Consider the following 17,283-nt stretch of genomic DNA (forward strand, 5'->3'; position numbering starts at 1 on the left):
TACAGCGTTTTTAATTTCAGCCTGACTAGATTTTAGTCAGATTTCTTTTATGTCTACAGTAATGGATTATTTAGTGTCTTCTATGTTATTTTTTCAAGCCCAGATAGTATCGCTACAATTATTATTTTAAATTCAAGTTCAGATAGCTTATATATATATATATATATATATATAAGCTATATATATATATATATATATATATAAGCTATCTGAACTTGAATTTATAAGCTTATATATATATATGTATATATATATATGTATATATATATATAAGCTATATATATATATATATATATATATATATATATAGCTTATATATATATATATATATATATACACATTGATTAAATCCCTGGCCATTATTTCTACTTTTAGTTCTTTCTTTTGGGATAAATTCCTCCATCTTGCCATTTTGTCCAGACCCCCCCCCCAAAAAAAAAAAGCTAGATCCTAGGTGTGTTTGGTTTGATTATTAAAATAAGCTAAATTTTGTCTCAGGTCATGAACTCATGGGTGGTGGGATTGAGTTCTGTGTCAGGCTCTGCGCTAAAAGAATAGAGCCTGCTTAGGATTCTCTCTCCCTCTCTCTCTTCCCCTCCTTGCTTGCTCTCCCTGCCTCTCAAAATAAATGAATAACCTTTATATATATAAATAAGAAGGAATAAAAGAAAATTTTAAACAATTAAAAAAATTTAAAAAAGATAAAAAGATGCTAGACCCTATTTCCCCTAGAGCTGAAACTTTGCAGCACTGTATGATCAGTAGACAGTGCATGAGAAGGGTTTGTGCTGGTCTTCTGGGGGAGGATTTTTTACATTGATTTTCAGGAGAACTTGCCCTTGTGCAGATGCACCCATGGGGTCCAGGGACATGGGGCTTTGTGTAAGTAGCTCGGGTCTCCAATTGGTGGTGTTATTTAGCTCAGTGAGATCAGTGCTTGATGATGGGAGGGGTGCTAAATAGTTTTGCTGTGCATTCTTTTCCCAGGAGCGGAGAGTTTGAGCCTGATACTCTTTGGGAAGCTCTCACAAAAGAGCAAGCAATCATGCCTCTTGTGTCCCTGGCTTTCCTCTGATCTTTGCGTTTGCCCTTTCTGGGTCCAAGCCATCCACTTCCAGGTGGCATCTTACCCCTGTTTTATCCCAGGCACATGACTGCATTTCTGAACTCCAACTTTTATGGCTTCCTATGGTGCAAACCTGTGTAGATCATTTGGGCGAGGGTTTACCTATACTTTTGCTATTTGCCAGCCTGTTCCAGGAAAGCAGATACACAACTGCACAGGAGTTCAGAGTTTGAGATAAAGGGGTATCCAAAATCTGGCACCTAGGCTCTCTGTACTCTCCAGGCATTCTCTGCTCCTATGCCTGTAAACAGTGCAGCATGTTGGCACCCATTCTTCTTGCAACCCAGAGAATCCTTAGAACATGCTGTCTGCTCCTGGGTATCCACCCTTTCTCTACCAGAGCACCTTTAAGCCAGGCATGGCCCCTGTAGTGGTGAACTTCTAAAATCAGATTTTGTGCTCTGCTGCTTATAATACCTTGTGGTAGCTTCTGTAAGCAGGGCTCCCTCCCCTCCGCTTCAACTGCAGTTCTTATGTCCCCCAAATCAACTCTCCCCACTTCCTACCTTTCAGAAGGTGGTCGCTTTTCTATTTGTAGACTTACAGTTTTGTTCTCTCAGTCCTCAGATTGATTTCTTGCATGTTCAGAATGATATGATAATTATTTAGCTGTGTTTGAGGGAGGAGGCAAGCTTAGGGTTCCCCTACTCCTTCACCATCTTAACTCCTCCTCTCCACCATCTTAAAATTCCTCCTCAATCATATTTTAAATTATAGTTTCTATATTTTATATCATTCTTAGAAAATAACTTTGTCAAGAGAGCACTGTAAAATGTTAGTTTACAAAGTAAAAATTATTTTATAATGTGCGTCAATGATCTAATAATCATTTTTGAAAAATTAAAAATAATTGGTGCAGCCGCTCTGGAAAGCAGTGTGGAGGTTCCTCAGAAAATTAAAAATAGACCTACCCTATGACCCAGCAATAGCACTGCTAGGAATTTATCCAAGGGATACAGGAGTACTGATGCATAGGGCCACTTGTACCCCAATGTTCATAGCAGCACTTTCAACAATAGCCAAATTATGGAAAGAGCCTAAATGTCCATCAACTGATGAATGGATAAAGAAATTGTGGTTTATATACACAATGGAATATTACGTGGCAATGAGAAAAAATGAAATATGGCCTTTTGTAGCAACGTGGATGGAACTGGAGAGTGTGATGCTAAGTGAAATAAGCCATACAGAGAAAGACAGATACCATATGGTTTCACTCTTATGTGGACCCTGAGAAACTTGACAGGAACCCATGGGGGAGGGGAAGGAAAAAAAGAAAGCAGGTTAGAGTGGGAGAGAGCCAAAGCATAAGAGACTGTTAAAAACTGAGAACAAACTGAGGGTTGATGGGGGGTGGGAGGGAGGAGAGGGTGGGTGATGGGTATTGAGGAGGGCACCTTTTGGGATGAGCACTGGGTGTTGTATGGAAACCAATTTGTCAATAAATTTCATATAAAAAAATAAAAATAAATAAATAAATAAAAAATAAAAAAATAATTAACTTGACAATAAAAAAAAAAAGAAAAATTAAAATAGAAATACCATATGATTCAGTAATTCTACTGCTGAGTATTTACCCAAAGAAAATAAAAGTATTATTTGAAACGATATATGCACCCTCATATTTACTGAAACATTATTTATAATAGCCAAAATGTGGAAGTAACCTAAGTATAATCAATAGGTGAACAGATAAAGAAGGTGATATGTATGTGTGTATATATATATATATGTATATATATGTATGTATATATATATACACATTGTATATATGCATATTGTATATGTATATATGAACATTGCATATATATAAATATTGTATGTATACATGTGTATATACATACATAGATGTATACAATGTATACATATACATATAAAATGGAGTATTATTCAGCCATAAAAAAGAATGAAGTCTTCTATTTGCAACAACATGGATGGACCTAGAGGTATTATGGTAAGTAAAATAAGTCAGACAGAGAAAGACAAATACCATATGATTTCACTTATTTGTGGAATCTAGAAAATAATTCAGAAAACAAAACTCATGAACAAACAAACAACCCCAGGCTTTTAAATACAGAGAACAAATTGGTGGCTTGCCAAAGGAGAATTGTGTGGGCAAAGGTGTGAAATAGGTGAAGAGGATTAAGAGGTACAAGCTTCTAGTTATAAAATAAATAAGTCATGGAAGTGAAAAGTACAGCATAAGGAATATAGTCAAGAATATTGTAAGAATATTGTATGGTGACAGATGGTGAGTACACTTATCACAATGAGAACTGAGTAACGTAATTTTTTTATATGTTTATTTAAAAAATTTTTTTAAATGTTTATTTTTGAGAAAGAGAATGTGAGTGGGGAAGGGCAGAGAGAGAGGGAGACACAGACTCTGAAGCAGGATCCAGGCTCCGAGCAGTCAGCACAGAGCCCAATGTGGGGCTCGAACTCATGAACCGGGAGATCATGACCTAGGCTGAAGTCAGATGCTCAACTGACTGAGCCACCTAGGTGCCCCAATATTAATTTTCTTTTTAATCACGAGTGAATTTTTTTAAAAATGGCACTACTTCAGGAAAAGGGAATTATGAGTTCTCATTTTCCCTGCATAAGTGATAATAATACTAGTCTCTTAACACTGCTTTGGACCAAGGTACTTTTACACTAAGACATGGAAGAAGAAATGATTTGGCATTACTACAGACTTCTCTAAAGTGAAAATTTTCAGGCATCCAAATCAGCCAGGAGGAGATCAAACTTTCACTCTTTGCAGATGGCATGATAATCTATATGGAAAACCCAAAAGAGTTTGAAAAAACTGCTAGAACTGATTCATGAATTCAGCAAAGTTGCAGGATATAAAATCAATGCACAGAAATCGGTTGCATTCCTATACACCAACAATGAAGCAACAGAAAGAGAAATCAAGGCATTGATCCTATTTACAGTTGCACAAAAACCATAAAATACCTAGGAATAAATCTAACCAAAGAGGCGAAAAATCTGTACACTGACAACTATAGAAAGCTTATGAAAGAAATTGAAGAAGACACAAAGAAATGGAAAAAGATTGAGGTGTCTGGGTGGCTCAGTCGGTTAAGTGGCCGACTTCGGCTCAGGTCATGATCTCATGATCTGTGAGTTCAAGCCCTGCATCGGGCTCTGTGCTGACAGCTCAGAGCCTGGAGCCTGCTTCTGTTTCTGTGTCTCCCTCTCTCTCTGCCCCTCCCCCATTCACGCTCTCTCTCTGCCTTTCAAAAATGAATAAATGTTAAAAAAAATTAAAAAAAAAAAGAAATAGAAAAAGATTCCATGCTCCTGGATAAGAAGAACAAATATTCTTAAAATGTCGATACTACCCAAAGCAATCTATATATTCAACACAATCCCTATCAAAGTAACACCAGCATTCTTCACAGAGCTAGAACAAATAATCCTAAAATTTGTATGGAACCAGAAAAGAACCCAAATAGCCAAAGCGATCTTGAAAAAGAAAACCAAAGCAGGAGGCATCACAATCACAGACTTCAAGCTATACTACAAAGCTGTAATCATTAAGACAGTATGGTACTGGCACAAGAACACTCAGATCAATGGAACAGAATAGAGAACCCATAAATGGACCCACAAACATATGGCCAACTAATCTTTGACAAAGCAGAAAAGAATATCCAATGGAATAAAGATAGTCTCTTCACCAAGTGGTGCTGGGGAAACTGGACAGAGACATGCAGAAGAATGAACCTGGACCACTTTCTTACACCATACACAAAATAAACTCAAAATGGATGAAAGACCTCAATGTAAGACAGGAAGCCATCAAAATCCTCAAGGAGAAAGCAGGCAAAAAACTCTTTGATCTTGGCCACAGCAACTTCTTAACACGTTTCTGGAGGCAAGGGAAACAAAAGCAAAAATGAACTACTGGGACCTCATCAAAATAAAAATCTTCTGCACAGGGAAGGAAACAATCAATAAAACTAAAAGGCCACCGACAGAATGGGAGATGATATTTGCAAATGACATATCAGATAAAGGGTTAGTATTTAAAATCTACAAAGAACTTATCAAACTCAACACCCAAAAAACAAATAATCCAGTGAAGAAATGGGCAAAAGACATGAATAGACACTTCTCCAAAGAAGACATCCAGATGGCCAACCGATGCATGAAAAAATGCTCAACATCACTCATCATGAGGGAAATACAAATCAAAACCACCATGAGATACCACCTGACACCTGTCAGAATGGCTCACTTTAACAACTCAGGCAACAACAGATGTTGGCGAGGATGCAGAGAAAGAGGATCTCTTTTGCATTGTTGGTGGCAATGCAAGCTGGTGCAGCCACTCTGGAAAACAGTATGGAGGTTCCTCAAAAAACTAAAAATAGAAGTACCCTACAACCCAGCAATTGCACTACTAGGCATTTATCCAAGGGATACAGGTGTGCTGTTTCGAAGGGACACTTGCACTCCTATGTTTATAGCAGCACTATCAACAATAGCCGAAGTACAGAAAGAGCCCAAATGTCCATCGATGGATGAATGGGTAAAGAAGATGTGGTATATATATACAATGGAGTATTACTTGGCAATCAAAAAGAATGAAATCTTGCCATTTGCAACAACGTGGATGGAACTGGAGGGTATTATGCTAAGTGAAATTAGTCAGAGAAAGACAAAAATCATATGACTTCACTCATATGAGGACTTTAAGAGACAAAACAGATGAACATAAGGGAAGGAAGGCAAACAAAAATAATATAAAAACAGGGAGGGAGACAAAACAGAAGAGACTCATAAATATGGAGAAGAAACTGAGGGTTGCTGGAGGGGTTGTTGGAGGAGGGATGGGTTAAATGGGTAAGGGGCATTAAGAATCTACTCCTGAAATCATTGCTTCACTATATGCTAACTAATTTGGATGTAAATTTTAAAAAATAAAAAATAAAGTTAAAATATATAAAAAAAAGAAAAAAAATTAAGTAAAAATTTTAATTTTAATGTTCTATTCTTGCACATGGTGATTATTTAATGTTGATAATCTTCTTTTGTTAAGAACATCAGTAGTCTTGATCCCATGGGGGGTTTTAGTCCTGTCATAGATAGAACTTAAGAAGGCTGGGTAGGAGGCTATCGCTATTCCCCAACAATCACCTTTTTTCACCTCACCACCTTATTGGAAATTGATACTCTGGAATATTATAACTGTTGTCTTACTTTAACCAATTTCCCTAAATGCATCAATTAATTTCTTTCAATTATCTTATTTTCAAGTTAACCTTTTACCTCTATTCTTTTTTAAACATGTAAATACACTGTGTTAAATATTAGGAAATGCTTTTGGTATTTCTTGTTTTTCCAGTTAGTGATTTTAACATTTCACTTTCTAAAAATTTCTCAATGAACTATGGGACTTCTGGATAAAAAGAAAAGAAAGGAGACCGAGATATGTAAGCCTGAGTTGAAATAGGCATTTTGAGAAAAGTTCCCTGGATTCTATAGGCGATTGACATATACTACAATTGAGAGATGCGAAGGAAATTACTTGTGGGTACCTGAGTCGATCCTAAAAAACAAAACCAAGAATAATATAGTCAAAATAAAAATATACCCTTTTTTGGTATAACATACTGTTTTCTACTATATTTTTCAGAAAGAATTTTTTTTGAAGCAGGACACTTACAGAGCACCAAATCAACCCTATTTGTATTTTTAAAATAATCTGGCTATTTTGATGGGCTTAGGGGAAAGACAGTATATAGCACTTATTCTACACTTTCTTCATATATTTTTTACCATTTAACTATTTCATTAAAAATTTTTTTTTAATGTTTATTTTTGAGAGAGAGAGAGAATGAGCAGGGGAGGGGCAGAGAGAGAGGGAGACAGAATCTGAAGCAGGCTCCAGGCTGTGAGCTGTCAGTACAGAGTCTGATGTAGGGCTCAAACCCACAAACTGAGATCACGACCTGAGCCGAAGTCGGACGCTCAACTGACTGAGCCACCCAGGCACCTCTTAACTATTTCACTTTTAATTGAACTATTTATGAAGTAGAATTTTTCAACATTTGAATTTTCTTACCATCACTTAATTCTCTCAGTTTTCCTCATGTAATCTGTTCCTGCCCCCTGTCTTAGCCTGGGGATTCATTTGACTTTTGTTTACTTGTTTGTTTCCTTGTTTGTTTATTTATTTATCATACATGGGTCACAGAGTGGAAAATTAAGATGTTGCTTACAAATAGGCTTAACACATTTTCCCTGTTGATGTTATTACACACCACAGTGAATACATGTATTTTTCTATTAATAAGTACATGCTTTCTGGAATTTATCAGCAATCTATTTCAAAACAATTAGAAGAGCTTTCCAAGGGCTAGAAATGGCACTCCTTAGATAGTATGGAATACCAAAATATACCATAAGGAGACAACAGCAAGGGAGCCAACGAGTAACACTAATTCTCTCAAAAGAAAAACAGAACTATTTGAGGTCACTTTGGCATATATTGAATATAATTGATACTGGTTATCTTCTGTTCCTTCCTCCCTCCATTCTGTCAATGTTAATTCAAGAAATATTTGTTAACCATCCCTTGTGTTCCAGGTACTGTGCCCAGCACAAGGGACCCAGCTGTGAGTGAGAATTACAAATTTTCTGTCTTTCAGGAGCTTTTAAACAGAGGTGTCAGGCTTAAGCTTTAGGACATTTGCAGAGATGTTTCACTTCTATTTAGGGTAAAATTAAAATTCAAAGTGAAAATAGTTTCATTGAATCCATAAATGTATATTTTTGTACCTTTAATTTGGTATTCAGTTGAATGGAAAAACAAAGAGGAAAACTAGCAGTATTTCAAAGGGATGAAAATGATAATATCCTGGTCTTTTATTTTAGAAATGGCTGTACACAGTCAGCTGTGTTTCCATTCTGAAATAAGACCCTAGGATATTTCATGAAGCAAAGATGAGTTTGCTCAGCACTCCTCAATAGTGAATTGAAATTCAGGCTCTCCTAAATTGAAGCATCAGTTACAGTTTTCTTTTTCCATTTGCTTTCTCACTTCCTTCATCTTTTTCTTTATTCTTTTCATAAACTACGTTTAAATGGAACATCTGCTCTTTTTATTATTATCAGTCTATTATAGGTAGCCATAGAAGAGTTACATTTTTAATTCTATATTCATTCTATTAATCAGGTCCCTCCTCCCCTCCACCCCCGCCCCCGGCACTCAGAGAATGGTTTCTTATGAAAGTCGTCCTAAGGTAGATTTTACATCCTTCTGCTCAACTCTTTACGATCTTTGGCTTATGCTTCCTAGGATATCCCACTTTAATTCCACCCCTTTCCCATCACAAGCAATGAAACATGGTTCCATGTCAAAATCCACCTTATTTTCCATGAGAGAGGTCATCTGATCATGTAAGTGGCTGTTCTCTGAGTCTAATGACACATTTCAGAGTCATTTTTTTAAAATGCAATTCTGATCATGTATTCTTTGAAAACTTCTTCCAAGACCCAAACTCCTAGAATGACTTATGAAATCCTTCATAATTACTCCCTATACACTACTCCAGACTTCTTTCTTTCTGACACCCACACCTCCCTCCCTTTATCAGTCTCTGAACCCAACACAGAATCAAGGGAGAGGATATTGAGAACAAACTTGAGTACATTCAGTTTATAAAATTTTAGTGAGTGTTTCTCTCACTGAGATAGACTTAGAGCAAGACATTGCCTGACTTTCATGAAGTATATAATGTCTTTTCTCAGTAACATCCTAGATGCTTCTCTCCAAATGATCTTTACTGCCTCCTGTATCATTTTAAATTGTTTTGTTACCCCCGGGACACAGGGATTCTCAGATTTCTAACAAAACTATCCATACTTAGGATCGGATATTTGAAGTCTGCTTTCAGAGTAAGTTTATGTGATGACTAACATTATCTGCATTTCACTCATGTAGTAAATTGCCTAAAGTACCCCAACTCTTAATTGGATTTGAACCCTAGAAGCTTGGCTCCAAAACGCTTGCCTCTAACACTGCTGTTTTATCCCCATCTTCTCCCCAACTCCATGTTGACTCCTTTGACACTTTAATCCCTGACCTCCAAATCTTTTTCTTTGAATTTTACTTCTCTGACACTTTTTCTGTACATGATTTTTAATTTCTCTCTCTTCTTCTTTCTGTTCTGTTCTGCTGTCTGGCATTCTTTCAATCCAGAGAGGATTGTTAACCTCTCTTTAGTGAAAAACAAAGAGGTGATAAATCTGTTCTGGGAATCCAGGTTTGACTACACATCATTCTACCTCTTTCTGAGATTTATAGGCAAATGAAAGGAACATAATTTTCTTCTTTCTCTAAAACAAATGCTTAAGTGTCTACCATATTGTATGTGGTAGTATAATATATACTGGGGATGGAGAAATGAACAGAAGAACACTGTTTCTGTACTTGCAGATATAACAGTTAAGTAAAGGAATAAGCAACATTAAAAAATAGTTTCACCAAAGTGAAATTGAAACTAAAGGAACACTCAATCTATAAGGTATCAAAACCCTTAGGAATTATTAAGATCCTTTATGGAAGACAGCTAGTGTGCTGGGATATCTGTCTTTAGTGGCCAGTCTTTGGCATAAGAGCATTAAGAGGTATATTAAAATCCTAAATGTGGAGATAAAACTTTAGATATAATAAAATAAAATTGTGGAAAACACCTCTAATTAGGTTGTGTGGAGCGAAGTCTTTCTTTGAATCCCCAAAACACATAATGTGAAAAAACAAGTATATTTAACTCCAACAGAATTGTTTCTGTTTAACCAAGAACACCATAGATTAAGTTCACAGACATGTAACAAATTAAGGGAAGATATTTTCAAAGTATAAAAAATAGTGAAAGATTATATCCACAATATGCAAGAGATGCCTGCCATGTAAAAAGAAAGAACTGGAAACATGAATGGAAAAATGGGCAGAGGATATGGATAGGCAACTTAGAAGAGGAAAGCCTGAATGGCTAGATATACAAACTCACCAGTAGACACCAGAAAACAAATTAAAATAACAACAAGGAGCTTTCTTGTACCAACCAGATGGCCAACTAGGGAGATAGATAAAACAAAGTGCTGTACAAGATGTGAGATGAAGGGAACATTCCTCCAACAACTAGTGAGAGTATGGATTGTTACATTAGTTCTGGAAAGCAATCTAATGATGAAATTAAGTATCTGTACATCTTATCAGTGGAACTACTCCCAAGTATAACTTCTAGAGAAATAACTCACAAGATATAAAGAGGACACACTCCAGATCACTGATGTGAGCTGAGAGTTGTAGAGACCATGCCATCTGTGGAAAAAGGAGTGAATAAATACACTGTGGTTGATGTATATGGGGCAGTAAATAGTATGCAGTACTTAGAAACAACTAGTGAGTCCAAGGATAGATTTTTGAAAATATAGTTCAAAGCAACTAACAAAGTAATTATAAAGTGATATAAATAGATCTCAAAAATAAACTGATAAGTGAAAAAAGTAGGGAATTAGACTAGTTCTCAATCAACATACTTTTTTAAAATGATCAAAACCACCTTTGATCCCCAAACAAAACTACCTATTTTAAAGTGATAGTTGTAGGGAAGAGTTAAGATTGTGAAGAAATAGGGGGACCCTGGGCTTTCCTAGTCCCTCAAGCACAGATGTATTGAGGTCAGATCACTTGAAACACACAGGAAATTGATCTGGAAAAAGAATCTCTATAGTTGGAGGGGCAGAGTGTCAGGTGCAAGGTACAAGAAAGTCCAATGGGGGAGAGACAAACAGTAGTGCCATGGAGAGGAGGAACGCTTTCCATGGAAAGACAAAAGGGAGAGAAAGAGAGAGGCTTTGATGTAGTGCAACATTGAATTAGCACAAGAGGAAAGCCTCTCTGGATCACAGACTGGGAGTCAGAAGTATTGAATGTCCCAGTTCTTTTTTGCAAACAGATTTTGGAGCTCAAACTATGAGGTTTTGGAAATGCATGACTTTCTCTAGAGTGGAGCTGTGGGGAGTGCTCCTGCGGAGGAGGGAGCTGGCCCCTGAGTGCATAGCACAGTGTAGCTATCTCAGGGGTGCATTGGGAGAGAACATTCCCCTTTCTGCAGTACTTTTGGAAGAGGATATATTGCCTTCCCAAGGACAAAAGTCCCCACAGGTGCCAGCCAAAGGCCTTTCATCAGCAGGGGACAGAGGCACACCCAGAAGGAATATAACCTTTGCTGCTTTTAGTGGTATTACATCATCAATTCCATGTACTACGCTGGCTTGAGACTGTTTTTCAGGGACAAAGGACTTGAGACAATTAATGGAGAGGCTCTACTCCAAAGAAAGAAGGGGGTGGATCCATTAGGTTCTGGGCACTTTAAGGCTTCAAGTTTTGAATGCCAGCTACATGCCACAGAAAAACACCAGAGAATTAGGCACAGGGTGAGATGACTATTCTGTGAAGGCTGCCTGAACAGTGGAGGGTGTGAGATTCCCTGTCCAGAGATGGAGGTTGAGGTAGCACCATTTTCTCCCAACACCAACATAGAGGGATGTCAAAAAGCAACACAGCAGCCCCCAGTGGGGGCAAGATGCGCATACACAAAATCCCAAATCTCTATGACTGCAACTAATTATTTGCTGGGGCAAGACTGACTCTGAGCCAATGCAGCAGGCCTCTCCTCCAGAACAGCCAGGACACCGCATGCACCAAGGGTACTGAAAATCCAGTGCTTCAAAATGACACCTGCAGTTTTTGTGGAACTAGGACCAGGCTTTCATTTTTTTCCTCTTTCTTTTTCTTTCTTTCTTCTTTTTTTTTTCCTTTGCAATCAGGCTTATAGTTTCTTGTTTGTTTTTTTCATTTCATTCCTCCCCCCCACCAACACTGCCCCGGTTCAGGCTTGTCTTTACTTTTTCTTTCTTTTCTTTTCTCTTCTTTTCTTTCTTTTCTTTTCTTTCTTTCTTTCTTTCTTTCTTTCTTTCTTTCTTTCTTTCTTTTTTTCTTATGGAATCAGCATATAGTTTTTCAATTCTCTGGGTTTTTTGTTTCTCTCTCTCTCCCTCTCTCTCCACATAGACAAACAAACTTTAAAAAATTAAAAAAGGGAAGATCCAACAATTGTAAATATTTATGTCACCAAATTGAAAACACCCAAATATATAAATCAATTAATAACAAATACAAAGAAACTCACTGATAATAATACCATAATAGTACCCCACTTACAGAAAAGGACAGATCACCTAAGCAAAAAATCAATAAGGAAACGATGGCTTTGAATGACACACTGGACCAGATGTACTTAACAGATATATTCAGAACATTTCATTAACAAGCAGCAGAGGGGCGCCTGGGTGGCGCAGTGGGTTAGGCGTCCGACTTCAGCCAGGTCACGATCTCGCGGTCCGTGAGTTCAAGCCCCGTGTCGGGCTCTGGGCTGATGGCTCGGAGCCTGGAGCCTGTTTCCGATTCTGTGTCTCCCTCTCTCTCTGTCCCTCCCCCGTTCATGCTCTGTCTCTCTCTGTCCCAAAAATAAATAAAAAACGTTGAAAAAAAAATTAAAAAAAAAAAGCAGAATTACACATTCTTCTCAGTTGTATATGGAATATTCTTCAGGATAAATCACATACTGGATCACAAATCAGCCCTCCATGGGTACAAAAAGATCGAGATCACACCATGCATATTTTCAGATCACAACATGCTATGAACTTAAAATCAACCACAAGAAAAAAAATTGAAAACCATCAAATACATGGAGGTTAAAGAACATCCTACTAAAGAATGAATGGGACAACTTGGAAATTAAAGAAGAAATTTAAAACAAATACATGGGAGCCAATGAAAATGAAAAAAACGACAGTCCAAACCCTTTGGGATGCAGCAAAGACAGTTCTAGGAGGAAATTATGTTGCAATTCAGTCCGATCTCAAGAAAGGTCACCAAAACACAATCTAATCTTACACCTGAAGGAGCTAGAAAAGAAGTAGCAAAAAAACCTAAAGCTAGCAGAAGAAAGGAAGTAATAAAGATTAGAGAAGAAATAAATAATATAGGAACAAACCTAAAAAACTCTGGTAGAATGAAACTAAGAGCTGATCTTTTGAAAGAATAAACAAAATTGATAACCCCCAAGCCAGATTTATCAAAAATAAAAGATAAAGAAAGCAAATAGATAAAATTACTAATGAAAGAGGAGAGATCACCAACAACACCATACAAATACAAGGAATTATAAGAGCATACTATGAAAAATTATATGCCAAAAAACTGGGCGATCTGGAAAAATGGTCAAATTCCTAGAAACTCACAAACTACCAAATTGAAACAGGAAGAAATAGAAAATTTGGACAGATCCATAACAAGCAAAGTAATTGAATCGGTTATCAAAAATCTCCCAACAAACAAGAGTCCTGGGCCAGATGGCTTTCACCAGATATTTAAAGAAGAGTTAATACCTATTCTCAAACTTTTCCAAAAAATAGAAATGGAAGGAAAGAAGGGGTGCCTGGGTGGCTCAGTTGGTTAAGTGTCTGACTTTAACTTTAGCCCAGGTCATGATCTCACAGTTTGTGAAATCATGCTCTATGGTGGTAGCGTGGAGCCTGCTTTGGATTCTGTCTCTTTCTCTCTCTGCCCCTCCTCTGCTTGCTCTTTATCTTTTTCTCAAAATAAATAAAACTAAACTAAAAAAAAAAAAAAAAAGAAATGGAAGGAAAGCTTCCAAACTCATTCTATGAAGCCAGCATTACCTTGATTCCAAAACCAGACAAAGACCCCACTAAAAAGAATTAAAGGCCAATATCCCTGATGAAGCTGGTTGGAAAAATTCTCAAGATTCTAGCAAATTGAATTCAACAGTACATTAAAATAATTATTCACTATGATCAAATGGAATTTATTCCTGGGATGCCGGGCTAGTTCAATGTCTGCAAATCAATCAACGTGATGCACCATATTAATTTAAAAAAAGGATAAGAACCATATGATATTCTCAATAGACTCAGAAAAAGCATTTGACAAAATACAGCATCGTTTCTTGATAAAAACCCTCAAGAAAGTAGGGATAGAAGAAACAAACCTCAAGATCATAAAGGCCATATGTGAAAGATGTACAACTAGTATACTTAATGAGGAAAAACTGAAAATTTCCCCCCTAACTTCAGGGATATGACAGGGATGTCCACTCTCACCACTGTTGTTCAATGTAGCATTGAAAGTTCTAGCCTCAGCAATCAGACAACAAAAAGAAATAAAAGACATTCCAATGACCAAGGAAGAAGTCAAACTTTCACTCTTCACAGATGACATGATTGTCTACATGGAAAATCCAAAGACTTCACCAAAAAACTGCTAGAGCTGATATGTGAATTCAGCTAAGTCGCAGGATAGAAAATCTATGTACAGAAATCAGTGGCGTTTCTATTACCAATAATGAAGTAGCAGAAAGGGAAATCAAGGAATTGATCCCATTTACAATGTCACTGAAAACCATAAAATACATAGGAATAAACTTAGAGGTAAAAGATCTATATGCTGAAAACTATAGAAAGCTCATGAAAGAAAGTGAAGAAGATACAAAGAAATGGATAAAAATTCCATGCACATGGATTAGAAGAACAAATATTGTTAAAATATCTATACCACCCAAAGCAACCTACACATTTAATGCAATCCTTATCAAAATAACACCAGCATTCTTCACAGAGCTATAACAAACAACTCTAAAATTTGTATGGAGCCAGGAAAGACCCCAAATACTCAAAGTAATGTTGAAAAACAAAACCCAAGCTGGAGGCATCACAATTCTGGACTTGCCCCTGTATCACACAACAGATGCACATAGGGGAAGGGAAGGAAAAATAAGATAAAAGAAAAAAGGGGGAGGCAAACCATACAGACTCTTAAATACAGAGAATAAACTGAAGGTTGCTGAAGGTAGGGGGATGGGCTAAATGAGTGATGGGCATTAAGGAGGGCACTTGTTGGGATGAGCGCTGCGTGTTACATGTAAGTGATAAATCACTGAGTTCAATTCCTGAAACTAATACTACACTGTATGTTAACTAACTTGAATTTAAATAAATAAATTTAAAATACTAGCAAACAATATGTTTTTTAAAAAATCATTCAACATAATCAAGTGGGATTTCTTCCAGGGTTGCAGGTATGGTTCAATATTTGCAAATCAATCAACATGATAACCACATTAATGAAAGAAAGGAAGAGAATCATGTGATACTTTCAAGAGATGCAGAAAAAGCATTTGACAAAGTACAACACCCACTCATGATAAAACCCTCAACAAAGTAGGTTTAGAGGGAACATACCTCAACACAATAAAGGCCATCTATGAAAAACCTACAGTTAACATCACTCTCAATGGGAAAAAAACTGAGAGCTTTTCCTCTTAGGTCAGGAACAAGACAGGGATGTCTGCTCTCAGCACTTTTATTTAACATAGTACTGGAAATCCTAGCCTCAGCAATCAGACAACAAAAAGAAATAAAAGACATCCAAATCAGCAAGAAAGAAGTCAAATTGTTGCTATTTGCAGAGAGATGACACGATATTCCATAAAGAAAACCCAAAAGACTCCACCAAAAAAACTGCTAGAAATTATTTAACAAACAGTAAAGTTCCAGGATACAAAATCAGCATACAGAAATCTGCTGCATTTCTATACACCAATAATGAAACAGCAAGAGGAGAAATTAAGGAATGTATCCCATTTATAGTTCTACCCAAAGTAATAAGAGGCCTAAGAATAAACCTAACCAAAGAATTGAAAGACTTGTACTCCGAAAACTACAAAACATTAATGAAAGAAATTGAAGATGACACAAAGAAATGGAAAGACATTCCACACTCATGGATTGAAAAGACAAATATTGTTAAAATGTCTATACTACCCAAAGCAACCTGCATGTTTTTTTTATGTTTAAAATTATTTTTTAATTTTAATTTTATTATTTAATTTTATTTTTTAAAATACATGATTTATTGTCAAATTGGCTAACATACAGTCTGTAAAGTGTGCTTCTGGTTTTTGGGGTAGTTTCCTGTCCAAAAAGTGCCCTCCTCAATGCCCATCACCCATTTTCCCTTCTCTCCCACCTCCCCCATCCACCCTCAGTTTGTTCTCTGTATTTAAGAGTTTCTTACTATTTGCCTCCCTCTCTCTCTGTAACTATTTTTTTCTCTTCCCTTGCCCCATGGTCTTCTGTTAAGTTTCTCAAGATCCATATATGAGTGCAAACATAAGATATCTGTCTTTCTCTGACTGACTTATTTCACTCAGCACAATACCTTCCAGTTAAATCCATGTTGCTGCAAATGGCATGATTTCATTCTTTCTCATTGCCAAGTAGTATTTCACTGTATATGTAAACCACATCTTCTTTATCCATTAATCAGTTGATGGACATTTAGGCTCTTCCAATAATTTGGCTATTGTTGAAAGTGTGGCTATAAACATTGGGTACATGTGCCCCTATGAATCAACACTCCTGTATCCTCTGGATAAATTCCTAGTGGTGCTATTGCTGGGTTGTAGGGTAGTTCTATTTTAATTTTTTGAGGAACCTCCACACTGTTTTCCAGAGTGGAAAACATTCCCACCAACAGTGCAAGAGGGTTCCCATTTCTCCACATCTTCGTCAGCATCTGTAGTTTCCTGAGTTCATTTTAGCCATTCTGACCAGTGTGAGTTGATATCTCAGTGTGGCTTTGATTTGTATTTCCCTGAGGATGAGTGACGTTGAGCATTGTTTCATGTGTCTGTTGGTCATCTGGATGTCTTCTTTGGAAAAGTGTCTATTCATGTTTTCTGCTCATTTCTTCACTGGATTATTTGTTTTTCAGGTGTGGAGTTTGGTAAGTTTTTTTTAATATATTTTAGATACTAACCCTTTATCTGATATGTCATTTGCAAGTATCTTTTCTTTTGCAATGCAGAAGTTTTTATCTTGATGAGGTCCCAATAGTTCATTTTGCTTTTAATTCCCTCGCCTTTGGGGATGTGTTGAGTAAGAAATTGCTGTGGCTGAGGTCCAAAATGTTGTTGCCTACTTTCTCCTCTAGGGTTTTGATGGTTTCCTGTCTCCCATTTAGGTCTTTCATCCATTTT

General features: G+C 36.8%; 1 protein-coding gene across 36 annotated transcripts in view; it reads right to left on the reverse strand.

Moving 5' to 3' along the window:
• Positions 1–17,283, reverse strand: part of TSBP1 (testis expressed basic protein 1) — a 220,018-nt gene that overhangs the window by 14,608 nt on the left and 188,127 nt on the right. The window contains exon 46 of one of the 36 annotated variants that reach the window (XM_045057361.1): positions 6,547–6,695. The exons of 34 other annotated variants lie outside the window; for them this stretch is intronic. In XM_045057361.1, coding sequence (XP_044913296.1) covers positions 6,646–6,695 — 50 coding nt within the window. In that variant the 3' untranslated portion in view covers positions 6,547–6,645. Of the gene's footprint in view, positions 1–6,546; positions 6,696–17,283 lie in introns of those variants that run through there. One more of the 36 variants, XM_045057362.1, reaches the window with a different exon arrangement.

Source organism: Felis catus, chromosome B2, assembly GCF_018350175.1.
Source record: "Felis catus isolate Fca126 chromosome B2, F.catus_Fca126_mat1.0, whole genome shotgun sequence".
Taxonomy (NCBI): domain Eukaryota; kingdom Metazoa; phylum Chordata; class Mammalia; order Carnivora; family Felidae; genus Felis; species Felis catus.